General features: G+C 46.3%; 1 protein-coding gene across 2 annotated transcripts in view; it reads right to left on the reverse strand.

The window, feature by feature from the left end:
• Positions 1-288: 288 nt before the first annotated feature.
• The window catches only part of INTS9 (integrator complex subunit 9), a 61,824-nt gene continuing 40,648 nt past the window's right edge, over positions 289-21,464 (reverse strand). For both annotated transcript variants that reach the window (XM_042032756.1, XM_042032755.1), the window contains exons 12-17: positions 20,206-20,377; positions 15,298-15,422; positions 14,253-14,420; positions 3,732-3,830; positions 2,626-2,763; positions 289-1,711 (exon numbers count right to left, since the gene is read on the reverse strand). In XM_042032756.1, the coding sequence (XP_041888690.1) occupies positions 1,535-1,711; positions 2,626-2,763; positions 3,732-3,830; positions 14,253-14,420; positions 15,298-15,422; positions 20,206-20,377 (879 nt within the window). In that variant the 3' untranslated portion in view covers positions 289-1,534. The remainder of the gene's footprint in view (positions 1,712-2,625; positions 2,764-3,731; positions 3,831-14,252; positions 14,421-15,297; positions 15,423-20,205; positions 20,378-21,464) is intronic.

Genomic DNA, 21,464 nt, shown 5'->3' on the forward strand with positions numbered 1-21,464 from the left:
ACCAGCAGAAAGATGAGTTTATCCACAGCCTCTGTGGGGTGGGAATAATCCCTCTGGAGTTTATGAAAGTGAAATGATCCCAGTTCTTTTACTCTGTTTTTAAGGGATGCTAAAGCAGCAAACCTGCAAATCCTGATGAGGACTGAATTCCTCTGCCCCAAGTTTTTATCACGTTGATGACACCATCCCTCACACACTCGTGGCACCCACGGAATAAAGGTGTGGATGCTGGCACAATCCAACAATCCAGCTTGGCCAATCCAACACAAATCCATCATGGGAACTAAATGGGATTTGGACACTGCAAAGAGATTTTATTACAGAGCTGCTTCCACGGCCTCCATGTCCCCAAAGGGATGAACTGGAGGAGCAGCTTTATTTCCCAAAGGTGTTGGGACAAGGATGTGGAAAGGGCATGGAGAGGCTTTTATAAACCATGGGAGTCTCACTTTTTATAAACCTTGGCAGTCTCACTCTGCTCTTTATTTTTTAGCACCAAATAAATACAAAACAATCCAATAAAAAATGAACAACAGTAAATCTGAGAAATGGGTCCCCTTTAAAAGCATTACTATTGACTAAGGTCAGACCCCAAATACGTGATTTGGGGAGGGAAAAGCCTCCCCAGCTCTGCAGCACAGATGGCTTTGGATAAATGACTCAGAGTTCCATCCAGGATTTGGGATGGGGGGGGCTGCAAGGACAAGTTTTTGGAAGGTAGGAACAAGAGGCACTTCAATCTCAAAAGGTTTTTTATGAGCTCTAGCGACTTTCCTACTTTATGGACTTCCCCAAGTGTCTTCCTGAGGTGTTTCCTCCACTGCTGATGGAGGAACCCAGGAGGAACCAGCTTGAGTGAGGAGCCTGGAGCTCCATGGACAGATCTGGATGTCACAGGTGAGGCTGCAGCATCAATAAACACTTAAATTCCTACAGGATAAAGCTTTTCCAAAGTGCCTCTGCTCATGCAGGGAATGGCCAGGCTCTTCCCACGGTTCTCCATGTCCACCAGACCCCCTTTTTCCATTTTTATTTATACAATCTTTGCCTCACCAGCTCTCTCCTCCTCGTGTGGCAGTGAAGGACACGTGAGCAACAGGCAGGGAATGGGATCTGGGGACTGGGAAGAAGCAGTGGGAGGGGAAAGGTCGTTGTTTCAATATTCCCACAGAGTTCTGTCAGGTGAAGGACTGGGGCAGACACTGCTGAGGGACACAGAGGAGCAGCAGATCACCCTGATGTTGTAAATAAACACTCCAGTTATTTACTCTGCAGCTTCTATCTCCTGTAAGATTCCCAGCTCCCGATTTTACACAGCAGGAATCTCCTCCAAAGTATTCCAAAACAGGTTAAAAATAAGATTTAAAAAATAGATAGATATGAAAAATACTCCCTTGCTCCTCCACAAAGGGAAGGTGATTTCTGGTCTCTCTGAATCACAGAATTCTCTCTCTCTCTCTCTCTCTCTCCTTGGGCAGCTCCAAGTTCTGCTGCTCCAGGCTCTCTCCTTGCAGAGTCTCCTGATGTCCATGAGCTAAAACTTCTGCAGGAATTTGAGCACCAGGTCCCGCAGTTTGACCCTCAGGGGCTCGTCATTATCACAGATGATGTGGGTGGAGTCCTCCTCCAGCTGGATCAGGGTCTCTGCCTCCTGCAGCAGCACAATGTGGCCCTTGGCTGTGTCCTCCACCTTCACGTCGCTGAAGCCATGCTGGAATTGGGGTGGGAAGGAGGGAGAGAGGGAAGTCAGCACAGCTCAGGAAAACTGAGAGAGAGGAGAGACCAGGGCACAGGGATAGGAGGGAATTTCATGGAATCCCAGCATGGTTTGGGTGGGAAGGGACCTCAAAGCTCACCCAGTGCCACTCCCTGCCACGGGCAGGGACACCTCCCACTATCCCAGGTTGCTCCAAGCCCTGTCCAACCTGGCCTTGGACACTTCCAGGGATCCAGGGACAGCCACAGCTTCTCTGGGCACCCTGTGCCAGGGCCTCTCCACTCTCACAGGGAAGAATTCCTTCCCAATATCCCATCCATCCCTGCTCTCTGGCAGTGGAAAGCCATTCCCTGTGTCCTGTCCCTCCATCCCTTGTCCCAAGTCCATATCTGGCTCTCCTGGAGCCCCTTTAGGCCCTGGAATGCTGCAATCCTGCCCTTTTCCCTGCTAATTTTCTCCAAGAAGTCTTGCAGGTGAGAACAAGAGCAGCAACCAAATTTCTGCAGCTTCCCCAGGAGGCTCCTCCACCAGTGGAGGCATTTCCAGGATCTGTTCTTCCCTCTGTTACCTTCTCACAAATCTTGTAGAAATTTAAAAGCTTTTGAGACTCCCTCAGCTGCTGAATCCAAAACTTCTGTGAGGCAAATCCCTCACCCAAAAGCTCTGCTTCCATGGGAAACAGGAGTAGATCAGTGACATGAAGCCCCCGTATCAGGACACGGCTCCACAGGGGACAATTCCCTCTATTCTGAAGTGCAGGGGCATCCTGGAGCACTTTGGGAACTCACTGGCCTTTTCTCCATTTCAAGTTACACTAAAATCATCTCCCCTCTCTCTGCTACCAAAGCAGCACATCTGAGATGAGCAGGAGTCTGCAGGAATCCCACCTCCCACCAAAGACTCCTCACCTTTTCCAGAGTCTGCACAAACTGGTCCACGGGGATGGAGCCACTCAGCAACGGCTTCAAAGATTTGCACTCGGGCACATCATCACTCACCCGCTTCCTCTTCTTGCTGGCAGGAGGTTGGGGAGGTTTTGGAGGGAGCTGATGGATGAGAAGGAAAAAAATCCCACCCTAAAGGATGCCGCAGGTTGGGAAACGGGCAAATTCAGAGCAAGCAACTACTCAGGGAATGAGAATGTGGCTTAACTCCAGCCATTTATGAGGACTCTGGCATTTTAAGCCCAGGTCTAAGTTTATTTGGCAGCAGTAATGAGTGGAGAAGACAGCAAATGGACAACAGCAGCCTCAGACCAATTCCACTGCAGCACTTCGATGCTTCCACTGCTGCTGAGGGTTTCCAGGGAAGCAGCTTGGGAAGAGGAGGGCAGCCTGTCTGCTGTGCTCAGAAATCCTCACCAACCTTCATGCCCCTGACATTTCCACACTGGGCTCTCTGCCCAAGTGTCCTGGGCCCAGCCAGCTCTGCTGCCCAGTGTGGGAAGGGCTGTTCAGTGAGGCCCTGCAGGCTCATGGATCTGAGAGAGAAGGGACCAGGGCAGCCACTGCAGCTGAGCAGGTCCCTGGACATCAGCTCCTCCTGCAGAGTGCTCACGCCAGGAATTCCAGTGCCAGCCTGAAGGGATGGCAGGAAGGGAGTGCACAGGGATTTACAGGGATGTACAACTTCCAGGCAATGGAAGGCAGATAGTCCCTTCCCAAGTCTGATGTCCCAGGTCATCTCTCTCCTCTAACCCTTGGTCCTGAGAGGTTGACTGATGCTGTTCCTGACTATGGCAGAGAGCAGGATGATTTGTAGCCTCTCTTCAGGAATTATCTCACTTCCCCTTTTATCTCAGCCAGGCACACGGCCAAGGAAAAGAGAGCAGAGAGATTTATTTGCATCCCACTCCCTGCCCCGGGTGTCATTCCTCACTCGCACACGCCAGGGCAGAGCCTCTGCCAAGGGCTCTGCTCCGGTGGGAAGGAGCTGTAGGAGGGGCTCCTGGGGTCCTGGATGGCAGGAAAAGCCAGAGTAAGGATATTTTTCTCCCTTTCCCATTAGACTGTACCTGCAGCACGTGCTTGTTGTCCTTAGTATGCAGCACAGCAGAAACTGTTGCCAAGGAAATACCAGGCTTGATCTCCAAGGGCACGAGGGAATCTGCAAGCTGAAGCAAAAGGAGATTTTGTTCAGCACTTGATCAGCTCGAAACGTGCACGAACCCAGCTGTGAGATAAATCAGCAGCATGGTATTTTTAAACATGGGCTAATGAACTGTAAACACAAAGCCACTGATAGACTGAGAGCTCCTCGGACCTGCCCAGCCTCCTTCCAGCTCCCAAAATTATGGATTTCACACCGTGAGCAGAGCAGCACGAGGTTTGCAGGAACCAGGGCTGGTCTCAAAAACCGTAATAAGCACAGAGAACCCTTGTGTGAAAGGACAACTGCTTCATTAATAATTTTAGTCAGTAAAACTCATGATCTAATCCAGCATTATGATGTTTGTTATGCTGATGGACAATGAAAAATCAAAATGAGTTTCCTTCCAGTTCCTGACTGCAGAATATCTGGAATAAAAAGAGTTTGTCCTTAAAACCCCAATGTTTTCAATCAACCCACTGTTGATTAGTTTGAAATTATTCCAACAATGCTGCACAAAACCCTTTCCACTGCCTTTTATGTAAGTCTTCCCTGAAAGACATAAAATTTAGTCTTGGCTTGGAGTTTGGATCCAACACTGCTGGCAGTGCCTGGAGTGGGCAGCATGGCACCTGGTGGGACCAGTGGAAGTTGGCCAGCTGGGAAGCAACTCCTCCAGCCACTTTTCCAAAGGAATCCTGATGAAAACAGTGCTCACAAATGGAGAAAATTATTCTCTTTTTCCCTCCAAGGGAATTCAAGGTGCCAGGATGCCAAATCCCTTTGCCACCTAAGCACTGAGAGGGTTTTTCTGTTAGCTTCGATGGTGGCAAAGTTCAGCTCCTTTTAGTAACTTCTGAAAACCTCACCTGCCACTGTTAAAGCTGCAGGAACGTTTTGAGAGCAGCTCCTTGGAATAAAGCAGTTGCTGTGTTGGAAAAACACAGGTTGCATTAAAAATCCCTAGATTTTGTCTGTATTCAGACTTGGTGAATCCTAGAAATCCAAATTTGCTGGAGCAATTCAGCTTGCTGTTACTCTGGGACTCTGTTCATAATCTTTAAAGCAGGCAATTTGAATACAGACTTTACGGTTTGTTGTTGAAGGCAAAGAGAATGAAAATATAATGACAATCACTGCTTCAGATTTCTCCTGGGACCTAAAAATAGCAGCACTTGCAGCAGTGAGTTCTGCTGCCTTCCCAGTGGTCGAAGGCACTTTCCATTCCCACCACCTGCCTGAGGAGGATCGATAAAAATGGGCTCTGATGAAGAGCAAAATGACAAATCCTGTACAGAGAAAGATCCTTAAGGAACAGGGAGTTGCTTGGAACCAAAGTCTTCTCCTGCCACTCAAGTGTTTTGCTATTAACATTTCTGCAGGTTTTAAACAGGCTAAATAACAACACTTGGATTATTTACAGTCAGAAAGACAGTAGGACAGACATTCATTTTTATTTCCTCCCCAGCTCACAGCCCTCTCCATGTGGCAGCCAATCCTTTTATTATAGAAACTCAGTGACCCAAACCAAAAAGGTCATTTAATCACATCCAGTAATTCACCCACCAAGGCCAGGCTACACTGCTCCACTCCTTTCAACTGACCTCCTGCACACACAAATCACAGAACTCCTCCAAAACGCTGGATTAAAGAGACCCTTTTCACAGAGGCAGCAAGTCTTGTCTGAACTCCAAGCTATGGCAACTCCACTGTTTCCCCTCATGAGTGGTTTCAAACTTTAATTCTCCTGGCAGGCAGGAAGCCGTGTCTCATTTCAAGGCTGAATTTGTCCAACTTGCAGTGGCTGGCTCTTGTAGTGCCTTTGTGTGTGAGATTGAAAAGCCCCCCACCATGCAGGAATAAATCAGTCTTCCTTCCAGTCATTATCCCGAGCCCCATGTCACATGCTGGCACCAGGAAAGCCACCAGGGCAGGGACACTGAGATCTAACACCACATTAATCAGTCCCTTGCCCATGGATGAGCACTTAGGGTAAATCTGGGGGGGATGTGTGCACTGTGTGTTTCAGTTTTTAGCTTGGGATGTTCTCCTGTGATCAGAGCTGTCTGCCCATGCTAAACCAGAGGAAAGATATTTTTACCATTAAGTCCTTCCTGTAGGATTGCATTTTCCACCCCAAAAGGGGATTTGACACACACCCTGTGAGCACAAACACTGTTGTTGGCCAAACTACAGCTGTTGATAAAAAAGAACTTAAGACTCTTAAGTCTTTACTAAAGACTTCAACGGGGACAACTCCTCGTAGGTTTGTCTTCATTCACCAGCCAAAAATCCTCTTGTTGGCACTGAGGGGCTAAACAACCACTGAGGATAGGACCTGAAACTCCACAGTAAAAATAAAACAAGGCTGAATAATCAGTGAACAAAATCAGGGCAGGACCAGACTTTCAGCACACGTGGTCTTGGTCCTGTGGAGGATTCTCCCAGGGACCAGACATGCTGGATGTACAACAGGATTTTAACATCCCAGCTGCAGTAATTTCTTCTTAGATTTTTGGGACACCTCCCCAAGCTCCTCCCTTCTCCCTCTTTACCTCTGGCTTACACTGGAGAAGATGCAGGAAGGCTGACCCAGCCCAGAGAGGCAAAGTTGGGGCTGAGTCAGGTGAGCTGGATATGGAGAACAAGCAGGAGCACAGCAAACTGACCAGCAATTAAAATCCCCTGAACTTTTAGGATCTGAAATCACTGATGTGTACATTAGATGATAGCATGTGTACTTAGAAAGGGACCCAGCTGGGTCATTGCAACATTAAACACATCATTAAATGTGTTTTCCAGATTTTCAAACTGCATTAAATGTGGGCTCTCTGCATTAGAGGTGGGATCAAACCAGAGAAACACACGGGAAACCCTGAACTGTGGATTTCTCTGGCAGTCCTGAGGTGGGGAAAGCACTGGTTAAAGGAAAGAGATTCCCAGGCAACTCCTGGGCTGCTGCTGCAATTCCTGAAGGGTCAGCCTTGAGTCTACTCCCAGTTTTTATTAATGACCTCAGGACAGAACGAGGAGGAGTGTTCAGAAAGTCCCACTGAAGTTTGTAGGGCACCTTTAACAGAAAGAAAGACCAGGCTATGAGAGAAGAAAAACTCAAAGACCTCAAGAACTGGAGTGAGAAAACCAAGATGAAATTCAATAGCACAAAATGAAGGCCAGGGATGGGGCTAATACAGAGAATTTCTGCTGAGGGCTGGCAGCTGCTGCAAAGGACAGAGGTGAAGGGTTCAGGTTTATTAGTCCATCCCAGGAGAGTCACAAATGTGACATGGCCACAGAAAGCTAAATGCAAGCCCAGAAAATATCAGGTAATTCTCTCTGAGATGAGCTATTGCTCGTACATTGGGCCTGGCAAGATTTCAGCTGAACTACTTGTAAATTGTGGGTAATTTCAGTTCAAGTATGAGATTCTGAAGGGTAGATTAGGGCAGGAGGAGCTGTCTTGTAAGAGGAAGCTAAATATCATGGCTTGTTTAGCCTGGCAAAAAAAAAAAGCCAAAGGGAGAATTTGATTATTCTACATAAACACCACAGGGAAAATACCAACAAAAGGGAAAATGTATTTATGCTAAAACATGATGTTAAGAATAAATGTGTGTAGGCCAGCAGTGACTATGTGTAGGCTGGAAATAAGGATGTTTCTGGCCATCAGGGACAGTGGGGGTTTGAACAGCATCTACTGGGAACAGCAGGGGCAGAAGTCTCCGCAATTTGAAGTCTCACATTTTTTTGAGGCACATTATGATCACTGTTGGTAACTGCAGCTGGGTTCTGGCCACGTAAGCCCTGAAGGCACTTCCATTTCTAGGTGGAATTATGGATACAGCCTTGGAGCTTGCTGGGCATGAAGCAATTCCCACCCAGATCCCAGCCCCTAAACAGGATGGAATTTGTAAGTGACAGAAATATCCCCTGCCAAGTACTAGAGAAGCCCGAAGGTTTTAAGATCTGCCTGACTTCAGAGAAAGCCCTGGAGGTCACACCTGCAGAGGTTTTTACAGTAACTACTCCTCAGCAAAACCTGAATGGAGAACCCGCCTCATCCTCCATCCCTCCACTCCCCTGCTCCTCACACACCCCAAACCCAGCTTCTGGGTGCAGAAAAGCATCTTCCCAGTGTACATTCAACAGGACAAAAATTGCTTCAAGGCTGTGCAGTCGCCTTTTCACATGCAGGGAGGATCTGTAGAGTCAGTTTTGTAACAGAACTAAAAATGTGGTCTTTGTGCCATGTCACTTAAATTTGGATGGTGGTGTCAGGAGAGAAGGATAATTTCCATCCCCTCCTACGTCTTCTTATCCCTTAATTTTTAAAGTAACTTAGTTATTAATGAATTATTTAAGTACGAGGAGCTCTGATGGCCAGGCCCTTGTAACCACACACATGAGGAGTCTCCAACAGACCCAGCCGTGGTTTTACACCCCCTGCTAAACCAGGGGCCAAGTGCAGGAATTCTGTAACTGTCAGATCCTTTAGAGGTACCAAAGAATGTGGGGTCGAACACATGGGGTGAAGAGGGAATTGAAATGTGCCTGTGGATTCACGAGCAGCAGGCACAGGGAACAAGGCACAGGCATGCTGCAGGCAGGATGGGAATTGGGGAACTTTGCTAATGAGACCTAAAGGAACAAAGGCTTTTCCACCAGAGAACATCCCGGAGTGAAGGGCATCTGTAGAATCATTAGTGGGTGATCTGAGTCACGTCTTGTCAGGCTTTCAGCCTCACATTTGACACAATCCAAGGGTTTTAATTCAGTTGTTGAGTTAACCCCAACTTAACAGAGCTGTCACTCGCTGGGGGTCTCCCACAGCTCTCTCTGGAGCAGATTTTAAAGTCTCATTAACTTCAGTGGATAAAGAATAGTGCCATAAATACTAAAGCTTTTGCTATTATCACTTGCAAATGCCCAGATCTTGGCTTTGGGCTTCCACAGAGCCAACATCCAGTGAAGAAATAAAAGAAGCACACGGTACAGTCTGCAGTTTTGAGCAATGAATTAAAGCTCTTCCTTTCCATGTGCATGTTCCATGTGCAACTGCTGGACCAGGGCTCCAGATCAGCAGGAGGAACCTCATCCCCAAAACCTGGAAACCAAATCAGAAAGACACCAACCAACCACCAGGGAATAACCCTGGGCGGGATTCCAAGCAACAGAACTAACTCTAACCATTCAGTACTAACTCTAACCACTGCCTCTTTGCCAATCCTGAGCCAAAAATGCAGTTTAAGGAGTATTTAAGGAGTGTAATGAAGTAGATTTATGGCTGTTTAATGAAGCTCTTCCCCAGGAGCCTGGGAGCAGGCAGGGAACAGTTGTTTGAGGAATTTACAAAAGGATGGTGGAAAACAGAACCAGCAGAAGCAGAAATTAGGCTTGGATTTGAATGAAAAACGACAGGTAGGGGAAGCAAGGACATGAAATATCTTCAAAGTAAAGGCAGTAAAGCTTGCAGATGCAAGAGATGAGTCACTTGAAAGATATAAAAATGGCATAAATCAAAATATTCAAAATATAGTAACCATTTTATGGGTCAGAATGTCAAGTCAGGATGGGATGTTGTTGTTGAAGCTGACTGGGAAGAGGGAGATGAGTGCCTGGCTAGAAGAGTGTTATCTTACAGCCAGCCATCAAAAATGAAAGGGAAAACAAACCTAGACATTAATGTAGGCAGGCAAAGGCAGGCTGGGAGCAGAAAAGCAGATCTGAGTTCCATCTAACTAAATAGGACAACCTGTGGGTAAAACCAACCACAGAAAAGGTACAGCAACAAAAAAAAAAGGCAAAGAGAATGAAGGATAATACATTCCAAGCCCACAGAAGAGGGGAGGAGGGAGGAGAACTCTCTCAGGCTGAACGGCCCGGAGAGAAAGGACACCAGAGTGAGGTGGGAGACATTTTTAAGGAGAAAATAGAGGCTGCACTCTTTTCCTTTGTGTAAGGAAAGGTTGGTAAAAGCTGGGAAAGAGCAGTTTTGGTGGAATGTCAAAAGGCGAGGTCCAACTCGCAGAGAGACTCCAGGCAATTCTGCAGTGAGCTGGGAGCTGGGGCAGGGCTGAGCAGCAGAAGCAAACAGGTTTTATTTCACTGACTTTTCGTGAGGCTGAGGCACATTGAGCCAAGGGGGAAGAGTCAGGGACAAAGGAACACGGAGGTCAGACACTGGATAATGCGGGGTCACCAAAATGAGCTGAGGGTGGGAAGAAGGACAGAATTCAAAACTCCTTAGTCCCTGAAACACAGAAGGAAGTTGGAAAGGTGAGGTGAAAGCAAGGAAAAGAAGTCAAGATGAAAGCTCCTCAATTATAACGGCTGTTTTTCTAATTCTTCTCTGCAGTGGTTTCTGATGATTTCACTTTGTGTCAGGCTGTGCCTTGCACACTGACACTCTCCTGGCTGGGCTGTGTCCTGAAGAACTGACAATTTGAGTGTTTTAAAAGCACAGAGCCCTCAGTGAAGTGTCTGCTGCCGGCACCGAGTGATCCGCACCATTGTTCAGCTGTAATTAAACTGGAGGCACTTTATTTGCCCAGACACTGCTGTTTAATTTTATCTGTTTGCTCCAGAAAGTGTTTTCCATTTTCCCACCTTTCTCCTGTGAGCAGACAATGCCTAACCAATTTCTAAGAAGCTGTCTTTTTTATTATTATATTATATATATATATTTTTTGAAAGTGAAAAGCAGATGCTGAGAAGAACAAATTATTGGAAGTGTAAAGGTTTTTGCACAATCCCTGGGAGAGCCATTCCAGCCTGATGCCTTGGGACTGTTAAAACCTCTCTCCAAACAAAAGCTGCTGTGAGTGTAAATCTCATTATGATACAACAGGCCTGCCTGCCCTGCCTTTGCTCCTCGGTGAAGTGTTTGAAATATAGACAAGGTCCAGCAGTAGAAGTAAATTTCCATTAGTCTGACAGGCCAGGATCTGAATCACTGCAAGTTTTGGGAAGGAAATTTCACTCTACCACAGCATCAGTCTGCACTGACTGGAGCCACGCTGAGCCAGCTCCTTGGCTCTCAAAAGCTGGAAGAATCCAGGCAGAACTTTGAGCTGGGAAAGGGGCTGGGGATGTCAGGAGAGGGCCCTGCTCAGGACTTCATTGCAACAGCCATTCTTTTATGAGACTTTCAGCTGTACTTCACACACAAATCCCAGCCCTGCAGCAGATCCAGCAATTACTGGTTTTTCCAGGGTGGATTTCATCATTCCATTTCGGTCTAACACGGTTTTGACAAATAACAAGCCATTGCAAGGTTTCTAGGAGCTATAGAACACCCTTTTCAATTGCCACTTGAGCCTTCACAGAACCCCAGGGCTTGTGGGAGCCCATATGAAACAAATGCCCTTTCCTTGCAGCACAGAAATTCCTATATATTCAGGAACCCTAAAGTACTGAAAAGGGAACATTAAGCAGCAAATACTCCCACACCAGGGAGCCCCATCCATCATGTCTGAAATCCGTCTTGCACAACCCACTCAGCAGAAGGGGAAGCTGCATCCAGTTTTTACCAGGACCATGTAGTTCCCTTAAAAAGGAGCAAGATCCTCTTTGGAAGATGATTTGCATATCTTGGAGCTGGGGAATGGCATCCCATTAACAGTCCTGAAGCACAGCCTTGCTCTCAGGAGTTTTTTCAGAAGCTACAGACCAAGCAGCTTTTGCAGTGAGTTGTGAAATGCAGCTTTGGAACCAGGGAAATCCCAGAACGGATCAGATTGGGAGGAACCTTAAATCTCATCCAGTTTTACCCCCTGCCATGGGCAGGGACACCTTCCACTATCCCAGGCTGCTCCAAGCCCCGTCCAGCCTGGCCTTGGACACTTCCAGGGATCCAGGGGCAGCCACAGCTTCTCTGGGCAATCTGTGCCAGGGCCTCCCCACCCTCACAGGGAAGAATTTTTCCCCAATATCCCATCCATCCCTGCCCTCAGCCATTCCCTGTGTCCTGTCCCTCCATCCCCTGTCCAAAGTCCCTCTTCAGCTCTCCTGTATTCCTCCTTCAAGTACTGAAAGGTCATTCCAGAGCCTTCTCTTCTTAGGCTGAACAAGCAGCCTGAAGAATCCCTGGATATGGAAAATCATGAGATGTTTCTCCTCCCTGAGCATGGATAGCTCTGAAATTAGGACTCCTGTGTGAATATAATTGGATGTTATTTGTTAGAGGAGTGGGAAAAAAAGGCCATTTCTGTCAATATTCGAGGTTTCTGCTGGAACTCTCCAAGTTAAAGGGAAGGCGTTAGAAATCAGCTTTTTCCCAGGCTGGTGAATGCCACATTCCCTACAGAGCATCCTCCCTCCCAGCAGTTTTGGGAAGTGCAGGGAGAGCTGGAATCCAGTCCCTTCAGAGGCTGACACAAGGGACAGGCTCTCGTACAAGGCTCAGTTCCACCCTCAGAGTTCAGGGGGAAACCCAAAGCTTCAGTGGAATTTGAATAATCGGTGAGCCCCAGGCTGGGTCCCTGCACTCTGAACTCTGGACTGGTTTCATGCTGGTGAATGGAAGCCACGTTTTACCAGTCTCAGGTTTAATAGGATCCAATAAAGACAGAATTTTCCCAAACAATTAAATATACATGCCAAGATGGAGCTGCAGCCAAGCATATTTTCTAATTAAAGCCCTCTCCTTGTCTCCAAGCAGTGGGCTGGGCAGGCTCCTCACAGAATTGGTGTGAAATGGTGGCAGTGGGTGCTGTGGGCTGGATGAGGGATTTGTTACGTGGGTCCCAGTTCTGCACTTCATGTTTGGCTTAACTAAAGGATGCTTCCTCCTTCTACACTCCAATGAGAAGTCACTCAATATTCCAGTTTCCAAAGGGCAGTAATGCCTGCTTGCAAAAAGCCACTGTCACCTTTGCTCCAAGGACACATTTGTGCTGATTGGATTGTCAAAAAAATATTTTAAGCTCGTGTCTGTCAGAATATGGGTCACCCTTTGTAATATGGGTACATTTGGGTTTCATTTATGGGGTTAATAAATCATTAATAGATGTTGTGGGGATAAGTAATCCACATTTTAGATGGCTACAAGCAATCCATTAACCTGCTGGGCTCCTGTTGCCTGTAGGAATTAACCATTTATGGAAATTCTTGGAATACAAATGAGCCTTTTCACTGCTTCTTTACCATGAGTGAAAACTGATCCTTAATGGGAGGGGTACTTCTAACAGTAGGTACAGTTGGGGAAGGAGAAAGAGAACTCCTGGCTCCTAACTCCCAGGTTCTTTGGATCCTTTCCATGGTCCTGGGGCACTAATTCAAACTGCTCTGTCTCAATTTCTTCATATTTAAACTGGACGTGACTGGTTGCCTCACTCACGGCAGAGATCACTTTTTGTATTGTGAGATGGGATTTTCTTGCAAAGGACAACTCGCCTGAACACAGTTTTTGCTTGCTCACAATCACGGAATCATGGAATGCTTTGGGTGGGAAGGGACCTTAAAGCTCATCCCATTCCAACCCCAACACCTCCCACTATCCCAGGGTGCTCCAGCCTGGCCTTGGACACTGCCAGGGATCCAGGGGCAGCCACAGCTTCTCTGGGAATTCCAGCCCAGCTCCTCCCTACCCTCCCAGCCAGGAATTCCTTCCCAATTTCCCACCCCAAACTCCCCTTTCCCTGTGTCCTGTCCCTCCATCCCTTGTCCCAAGTCCCTCTCCAGCTCTCCTGGGGCCCCTTCAGGTGCTGGAAAGGGCCTGAGGTCTCTTCCTCAGGCTGAAGAACCCCAAGCTCTCTCAGCCATTTTTGTTTTCAATTCTCATTAGTTTATAGAGTGAAATTATCTCTCAAAAATGCTTCTTTTCTAGCTCCCTCTTTGACAGAATGTGCTTTCGTGATGAGAGTCAACTGTAAATCCCAGCCACAAGACATCTTTAGGACAAATATCTTTAGTTCTTGAGGCTGCACCTCCAGTCTTGGGGACAGTTCTGGGCCCCTCCTGACAGGAGAGACCTTGAGGGGCTGGAGAGTGTCCAGGGAAGGGAACGGAGCTGGGGAAGGGGCTGGAGCAGCAGGAGAGGCTGAGGGAGCTGGGGAAGGGGCTCAGTCTGGAGAAAAGGAGGCTCAGGCATCTCTGCACAACTCCCTGACAGGAGGGGGCAGCCAGGGGGGAAGAAGGAACAGGACAAAAGGAAACAGCCTCAATTTGTACTAGGGGAGGTTTAGGTTAGCTATTAGGGAAAATTCCTTCACGGAAAGGGTGCTCAAGCATTGGGAGGTGGAGGAGTCCCCCTCCCTGGAAGTGGCACTTGAGGCCACCCTTTAGTGCCAACCACGGTGGTGGCGCTGGTTGACAGCCGGACTTGATGACCTTAAAGACCTTTCTAACCACAACAACTCTGTGATTCCATGACTTTACAGAGGCTGCTGAGCTGGAATTTGGCTGCGTGAGCAGGAACCCCCCGTGCCTGTGCCCTGCAGGGACTCACGTCGGGCATGATCTCGATCTTCTCGTAGCGGCGCTTGTAGGGCAGCGTGAGCACCTCGGCGCGGCGGTAGGACATGGCCGGGGGCTGGCAGTCAATCATCAGGTCCGTGCGGTGCGACTGCGTGGGAGGGGGCTGCGTGTACTGCTCCGGGCACACCACATGCAGGGGCTGGAAAACAGCACCGTGGAATTCCCATCAGCACTGGAATAAACTGCTCCAGGGGCAGGAGTTGTGTGCAGCGGCGAGCCGCCCAAAATTTGTGTCTTTAGTCATCACTTTGATATCACAGTTGCAACAAGGAGAGAAAAACTAAAAATATTAAATAGTTTTTTCTCCCAAATCCTTGCCAGATAAACTGGAAGCAAATGGCAACAGTGGTGGAGAGCATCTCAAGAGTCAACATGTGAGGCTGCAGAAACCTCGGCTGTCAATAAACAAGGCTGCAAAAACAACTCCCGGAGTTTTCCAGCAATATGTTAACAAAGCATCAACAGGCTGGTGGCCACTGCAGGATATAAGGAAGCCAAAGGAGAAGCCAGTGGCCTCTACAAGCTGCTCTAGAGAGAGCACAATACATCAGCAGTGACGTGGAAGGAGATGTTTATCCAAACCCAGGCAATGGCAGTGCTATCAGTTTGCAGTGACAAGCCAGGTCACAGAACAATGAGATAAAGGGATCCAGGCACTGTTAGGAGGTTTGGAAGAATGTGTATTTCAGAGTTCAGCAAGATGGAACACAGGGAAAAACTCAGCCAGAAAAAAATGTGGTTATTATTTTAATAGCTGAGTCAGAAAGCAAATTTTAGTAGAAACAAATGGGATAGGCCAGTAAAGCCCCAAAGAGTCGAGGGGGACAGCAGGTACTACAAGAAACCTCTTTTTCTTAGACCTTTTCTAAAGCAGAGCTCAATGCTGTGTCCTGTTCATGGAAAAAAGGGATCTGGGTGTTGTCTCAGTTTTTGTTTAATGCAACATTTGCTCACCGTTCATTTATTTATTTCAGCTGTGTGAAGAATGTAAGAAAAGGCAGCAGAAAATTCATTACCTGGACTTCTTTGAGTAATTTAGACACCTGAATAAAATTGAGTCTCGTGTCAATGGGACAGTAAACACATTTCATTGCCAAGGGCTGATAGGGAGCCAGGGCATCCAGGTAAGAGAAATCGGGTTCTGGAAAGAGAAATGTTGCAAACACTCAAAGCCCATTAACAACAAAGATGGCCCAATTCCTCTCTGGTTCCAGCCTAGCCAGAGCTGTTGTTCAGTGTTAATTCTGTTCCAGATTTCTCTTCCCTTCCTCCTTCCCCCACCCATTATTTTCAATTAATTTGATGAAAATTACGCCCACAATTAGTCTTACCTTAATCAAGCAACAGAGCAATACTGTTTCATTTGAACACATTATTGCATGCTTTTTAGAACAAATTTAATCAAGACAAAAACATCATCTCTTATTTTTAATCAGCTCCTGTAAAGGAAGGCAAAATGTAGACATTTTGGGTCTTGTAAGGTAATCCAAATGGCAAGTTGGTTTTCACTATGACAAAAATGCAGCATGAAGGTCATATCTTGATATATAAATATATATATTTATTCTTTTGAATCTAAGAGCCAGGTTTAGGCTGGTGGGAACCCAAGGATCCTTTTATTACTGGATTAGAGGTTTGCCAGGATAAAGTCAGGCACTGAATGAGCTTTTACTCCCACAGAGAGTAATAAAACATTGAGAACACTACAGAAAAAGACTTTGTTTTTGGTGAATGCCAGTTGTAGATCTCAGGTGACACTGTAGGATTCAGGTAACCTCTTGATTCAGGGGGTCACCAACTAATGGTATGGAAAAGATGATGCCAATCCTATCTACCTGATAACTGTGGGGATGGATGGCATAAAGGGAATGCTGGAAAAAAAAAGAACTGGTATTAGTTTGATAAGTACAAATTGGGGAAAAGAGAAGGGGATGCATAAAAGCCTCATCTGCTGGATGATCCTGAACCACAGGGCCTCACAGGACACCAGGCAGAGTGAAGTGCAGTTCAAGCCTGGCTGGAACACAGCAGGAGGAATTCTCTGGGACCTGCTGAGGCTGTGAAAGGATGAGCTCAAAGGAAACTGAAATTCAAAGACTCCAGTCTAGATTTAAAGAGCCATCTAGGATGTTCTGACATGGCAGCAGAGCACAGCACTGGTTGGATTCCTCATGCAGACAGCAAGAAAAAAATCTCCTTCAAACCCTACCAGAGGAAGTTCAGCACCAGAGTGAGATCCAACAGAAAGACAAGTTAATTGCTCACCTAAAAATCTAAAAACCTCAGAATCTGTTGCTGGCCACTGAGCACAACGTGGGGGTATTTACCCTGAGAGAACAGAACATGGCACCAGGCAATGATTCAAATGTTTGGAACTGCCAAAGGGATAATTTTCCCAAGTTTAAAGGAATTGTCAGAGTAGCGGCCTGGGAACACTAAAGTGAGAAATATTAACAAAAAATGAGAGTTGTGTAAGGACGTGCACATGAAGCCATGAATCCACAAAGATGAAATAAAAATTACACTGGTCAAAAAGCCGTATTAGTTAAAAGCAGATGTGGTGGTGGCAGTGAAACAAAGCCTAAAAATATCAATGTAAAAATGGCATTTTATGTCAGTTAAGTTTAATAGCAATGAATAGAAGTTTAAAAATAGGAATACTGAGAAAGTTGGTAGCTGAAGAATGATCAGTGATCAATTAGGGTTAAATCAGAAAAAGTCATTAGGGAAAAACAGAAAGCTTAAGTCAGGCAGAAGTTCTCTGCTGGAGATGTGCCATGAAATTGTAAAAAGTTTAAAAAGTTACCAGAAGGGAGATTTTCCATCCATCTGGGGTTGTGGAGGACACAGAGATTTGAGGCAGCACCTGTTCAGCATTTCTGAATCAGCAGGTTCAGATAATGTACACATACGGATTTTTGGGCTAGGAATCCCATATAAAATCCAGTCCAAAGCCTCTCTGAACTACTCATAAGGACAGGAGAGCCTTGGAAAAGGGAGAAATTCTAATGAAGAAATCCTAACACGGGACTTGGAAAATTTAGAATGTTAAAAACACAACTTGAGCTGGGCTCACAGGGAACTCATGTGACACACAGGAACTGCTGTTCTGAAACCACCCAAAATCCCAAAGTCACCTGTCTGGAGGCAGAAAGTGCTTGTCAAGGACACATATTGACTTTTCCTGACAGAATCACAGGTCTTTAGCTTTTCCCCCAAGACTCCTGATTTACTGCTGTGTGACACTTGAGTTATAAAACCTTCCACTGTACGGCACTGACGTGCATGAGATGGTTTTAAACATCTCCCAGGGAGCTGGTTTTTAAAGAAGACTTCTTTATATCATGTCTTCTCCTAGAATTTCTTTGTGGCTCAGTGGTATTCGATATTTTTAATCAATAATCTCCTCAATACTGCTCCAGCAGTAATGTCTGCAGGTGACACCAGCCAGCAGAGCAGCACCACAATTCCCTCACAGCCAGGTCCTGGCTCCTGGCTGCTTTAATTTATATTCTTGTCGTTGTTTTTTACATTGCAGATTGGAAAGGTGGAGACTGACTGGTTCCTGTGGAGTGAACAAGCAGTGCTCACTAACAATGCAGGATGGTCTGTAGTTTAAAGGTTCTAATTACCAGAAACCAGGAGTTTTTCACAGGAAAAGCTACAACATCATCTGCTCTCACACACTGCTCCAATGGGCCGGGGTTCTTTCAGAACCACAGGAGATTTTAGCTTAAAACAGAAAAGCAATTTAATAATGGAAATCAAAGGCAGCAATGGAGGTGCTTCAGATTTTCACTGGTACTAAGAACAGAAGAATTTAATCTGCTAGGAATTTCTATAGACATGGATCACAGAATCATTTAGGTTGGAAAAAAATCTCGAAGGTCATCAAGTCCAACTGCCAAACCCAGCACTAAACCATGTGGTTTTGTTCCAGCTGAGACAATCAAAAGGAAATAGGCCTAGGATAGACAGCCATAAGGCAGTAGGACCATCCTGCCCAGGGGATGTGCCCACAGACAGAGACAAAAGCCATGGATAGATAGAATTTAGGAAAAAAACACCACAAGCATCTGGAATCACTGTGCACTCCAAGGTCACCCCCCCTAAAGCAGCTCTCAACTGGAGTTTCACTAAGTACAAACTGGGAATGAATCTCCAGGGCCACTACTTGCTGCACCCCCAGGTTGTTAGGAGTGACATTTAGATGCCTTAACAACCTGCCAGGGCCAGCCTCTGACAGAAGTGCTCGATTGCCTCGGTTCACTGAAGGATTAGGATCTCACACAGAAAGGTCAATTGGCTCTCTTTACAGAAGACACAGAGTAAGAGTTCTTGCCATTAAAGGCCAGTTCCTGACACCCTGGGCAGCACATTCACAACATGATTAATGCCACTTGTTCCCTGAGGATTCATGGAATACACACCCCAGCAAAGGCTCTGCACATCCAGGCTTAATTGAAGTCCTGACTGGAGTAGAATTCACTATTTCCAAGATATCCATATTGCAATTTTACCCAATTACTGTAATTAGGGCATGTCTCCTGAACCGCCTCAAAGGTCAGGAGGGATGGGCACTGCAGCAGCTGTGACCTAAGTGCTGAGGTTCCTTGCACCATTTCCCAGCACAGAACCAGTCTGGCTTTATGTTCCCTGCAGGAACCCCCTCGTATCTCCCCTCCCATTGAATAGGGTTAATTACACACTTCAAATCTCCCCAAATTGGCTTAACAGTACCATGATACCATCACACTTTTTGGTGCCAATATTGTGAAAGAGTCAAAGGGACTTGCTTGTCACTAGCCTCAAGTCTACAGTTAAAAGAAGAAAGAAGGAAATAACCCTTTCCCAGCCCTCTTTTCTTCAGAAGGTTTTGTGCTTTCCAGGAGCTTTCCTGTTCACCAAAAACTGGAGGAAAATAAGCTTAACAGTGGGATTCCATCCCACCCTTGCTGTGGGAGTAGGTTTGATCTGTTCCTCAGGGCTCTCCTCCTCATTTCTAATTACTTTTTCTGAAAATCCACACTTTTTTTACCTGGCTAAATCATACAGAACACACCTCCCATTATCCCAGAGCTCCTTATACACAAAATCAGCAGTAAGGACCTAAAGGATTACTCTTTGCCTTCTCATATCAGGACAATGGCCACTGCAGGGCTCTGTTTGGGTGACACATCAGGTATAAATATACCTGCACAGAACCCCAGCTCGAGGGAAGGCCTTGAAGGATTTTTAATCAGGGTCAGCACTAGAAGCAGATGGAGAGAAGTGGAGGAACTTAAAAGTCCTGTTGAGCACTGAGAAAGGAAACGGCTCCCCTGGGGAATGAGCCAGAGCTGTACCTTCAGCTACAAATGTGCCTGTCAGCCCAAAAACATCTGCACAAAGCTCAGCCCAAAGGCAGAACAGCTCAGATCACTGTGCCAGGGCTGTGTGGGGTGCCCACTTCTGGGACAGCGGAGAGGACAGAAACCTCTTTAGAAACATTGCCTGATGAAAGGGCAGGAGAAGGGATGAGGAAAGGTTTGTGGTTCCAGTGGAACATGGAGAAGAAGTGTTTCTCCTTTCTGACCAGCAATCCATTAGGTCTTGCCTGGGTTTAACTTGCAGCCAGCTGCTCTTAATTCAAAAATTAATTTCCTGTAGGCATTTCACTGCTGTGCGTAACAAAGATTTTGCTCAGTCGTGGCAGGAATGGACTCTGTATGGCAAAGGTTGGCTCTGCAGGGCCACACTGAATTAAATGGCACAATAATTACATTTGTCCCTGCAGCCAGTCCCGGGGCCTTAATTTAGATAAGCTCCTACTGAAGTCAAAAACTTCTGTCCCAGAACAAATGAGTAAAGCCCCAGGGATGTGGCCACACTTAACCAGAGTGCACAAGCTGTTAATTTGATAATGATATCAGCATTTTACTTACCTGTGAATATAACAGTGTTCAAGCTGGATTTTCCCCAGAGCTCCATGAAATGCACCACATCCCCAAATCTGAGAGAGGGATGCCCAGTGAACACAACACAGGGCTGCTTGAAGTCATTGCTGAAGTCTCCATGGATGCTGGGATAGTGTTTCAATTTGTTTGTCTGAATGAGCTGAAAGAAAAACAAAAATCCAGACATTACCAACTTTTCATGCCTCTGTGCGGTGTGTTTATTTACATGAGATTACAAATGTTCCACAATTTATTCCTCACTCATCACAGGGTCCCTTCCTGTATACCCCTTAGATTTTTCCAACAAATTTAGTCATGACTGTTGTAAATGTTATGAAAAGGAAGTCAGAGCATGGGGCCAGGTGCCTCCAAGTCCTTGCTCTCATTTCTTTGGTACCAGCAGGATGGTGACTGGGAGGAAACTCTGCAAACACTCCCTGCTTCGAGTTCCCTGGAGTGAGCAGAGTGCTCAGCTGCCAAATTCACAATAAGCTCCTTTTTCCTATTTGCCATGTCTGCAAAGAGCTCTGGGCTCATGTTTAACCTGCTTTTCTTGCATCACAGCAGTACCAGGCACTTTTGCCTTCAGCAGAATGTTGCAGAGCTTCCTCAGTCTAAAGGGTTCACACAAAGTCAAACCTGCTGAAAAAGAACAGACTTTCCCTTCCTGAACTATCTCTGAAACCAGTAACAAACATGAACTAAGATGTTTTGCAGACACAGTGCAATCAGCTCTGCAGGTGGAACAGATTTCTTTGCTAAGATGGAGTAGTTTATTTATCAAGGCACTTTTCGAAGAGTTATGCTTTATTTCTCCTGTCACTGTTTTCTAATCTGCAAAACAAGGTGCAACTTAAAAAGCAATTTAATAACCAGGCTGTGAAGCACTTTCATGCAATATTTTGCAAGTTTTTGCTTGGCAGGTATATGCTTCCATCTTCAGCCTGAAAATAACTGTAAATACAGTTTAAAAAGCAAGGAATTTAACACATGGAATCACAGACTGAACAGCTGAGATAAAAACCAGGGAGATAAAGAGTGTGAGGGAGGGAATGGTGCTTCCTTTGTCAGCCAGTTTTTAAAGGAGGCTGGGCTGTTCAACAAATCATAGAATCGTGGAATGGTTTGAGTTGGAAAAGAATCTTAAAGCCCATCCAGTGCCACCCCATGCATGCAGGGACACCTTCCACTGTCCCAGGCTGCTCCAAGCCCCAATGTCCAACCTGGCCTTGGACACTGCCAGGGAC

Source organism: Corvus kubaryi, unplaced genomic scaffold, assembly GCF_017639235.1.
Source record: "Corvus kubaryi isolate FWS band 111438036 unplaced genomic scaffold, C.kubaryi_AGA036_p1.0 37354, whole genome shotgun sequence".
Taxonomy (NCBI): domain Eukaryota; kingdom Metazoa; phylum Chordata; class Aves; order Passeriformes; family Corvidae; genus Corvus; species Corvus kubaryi.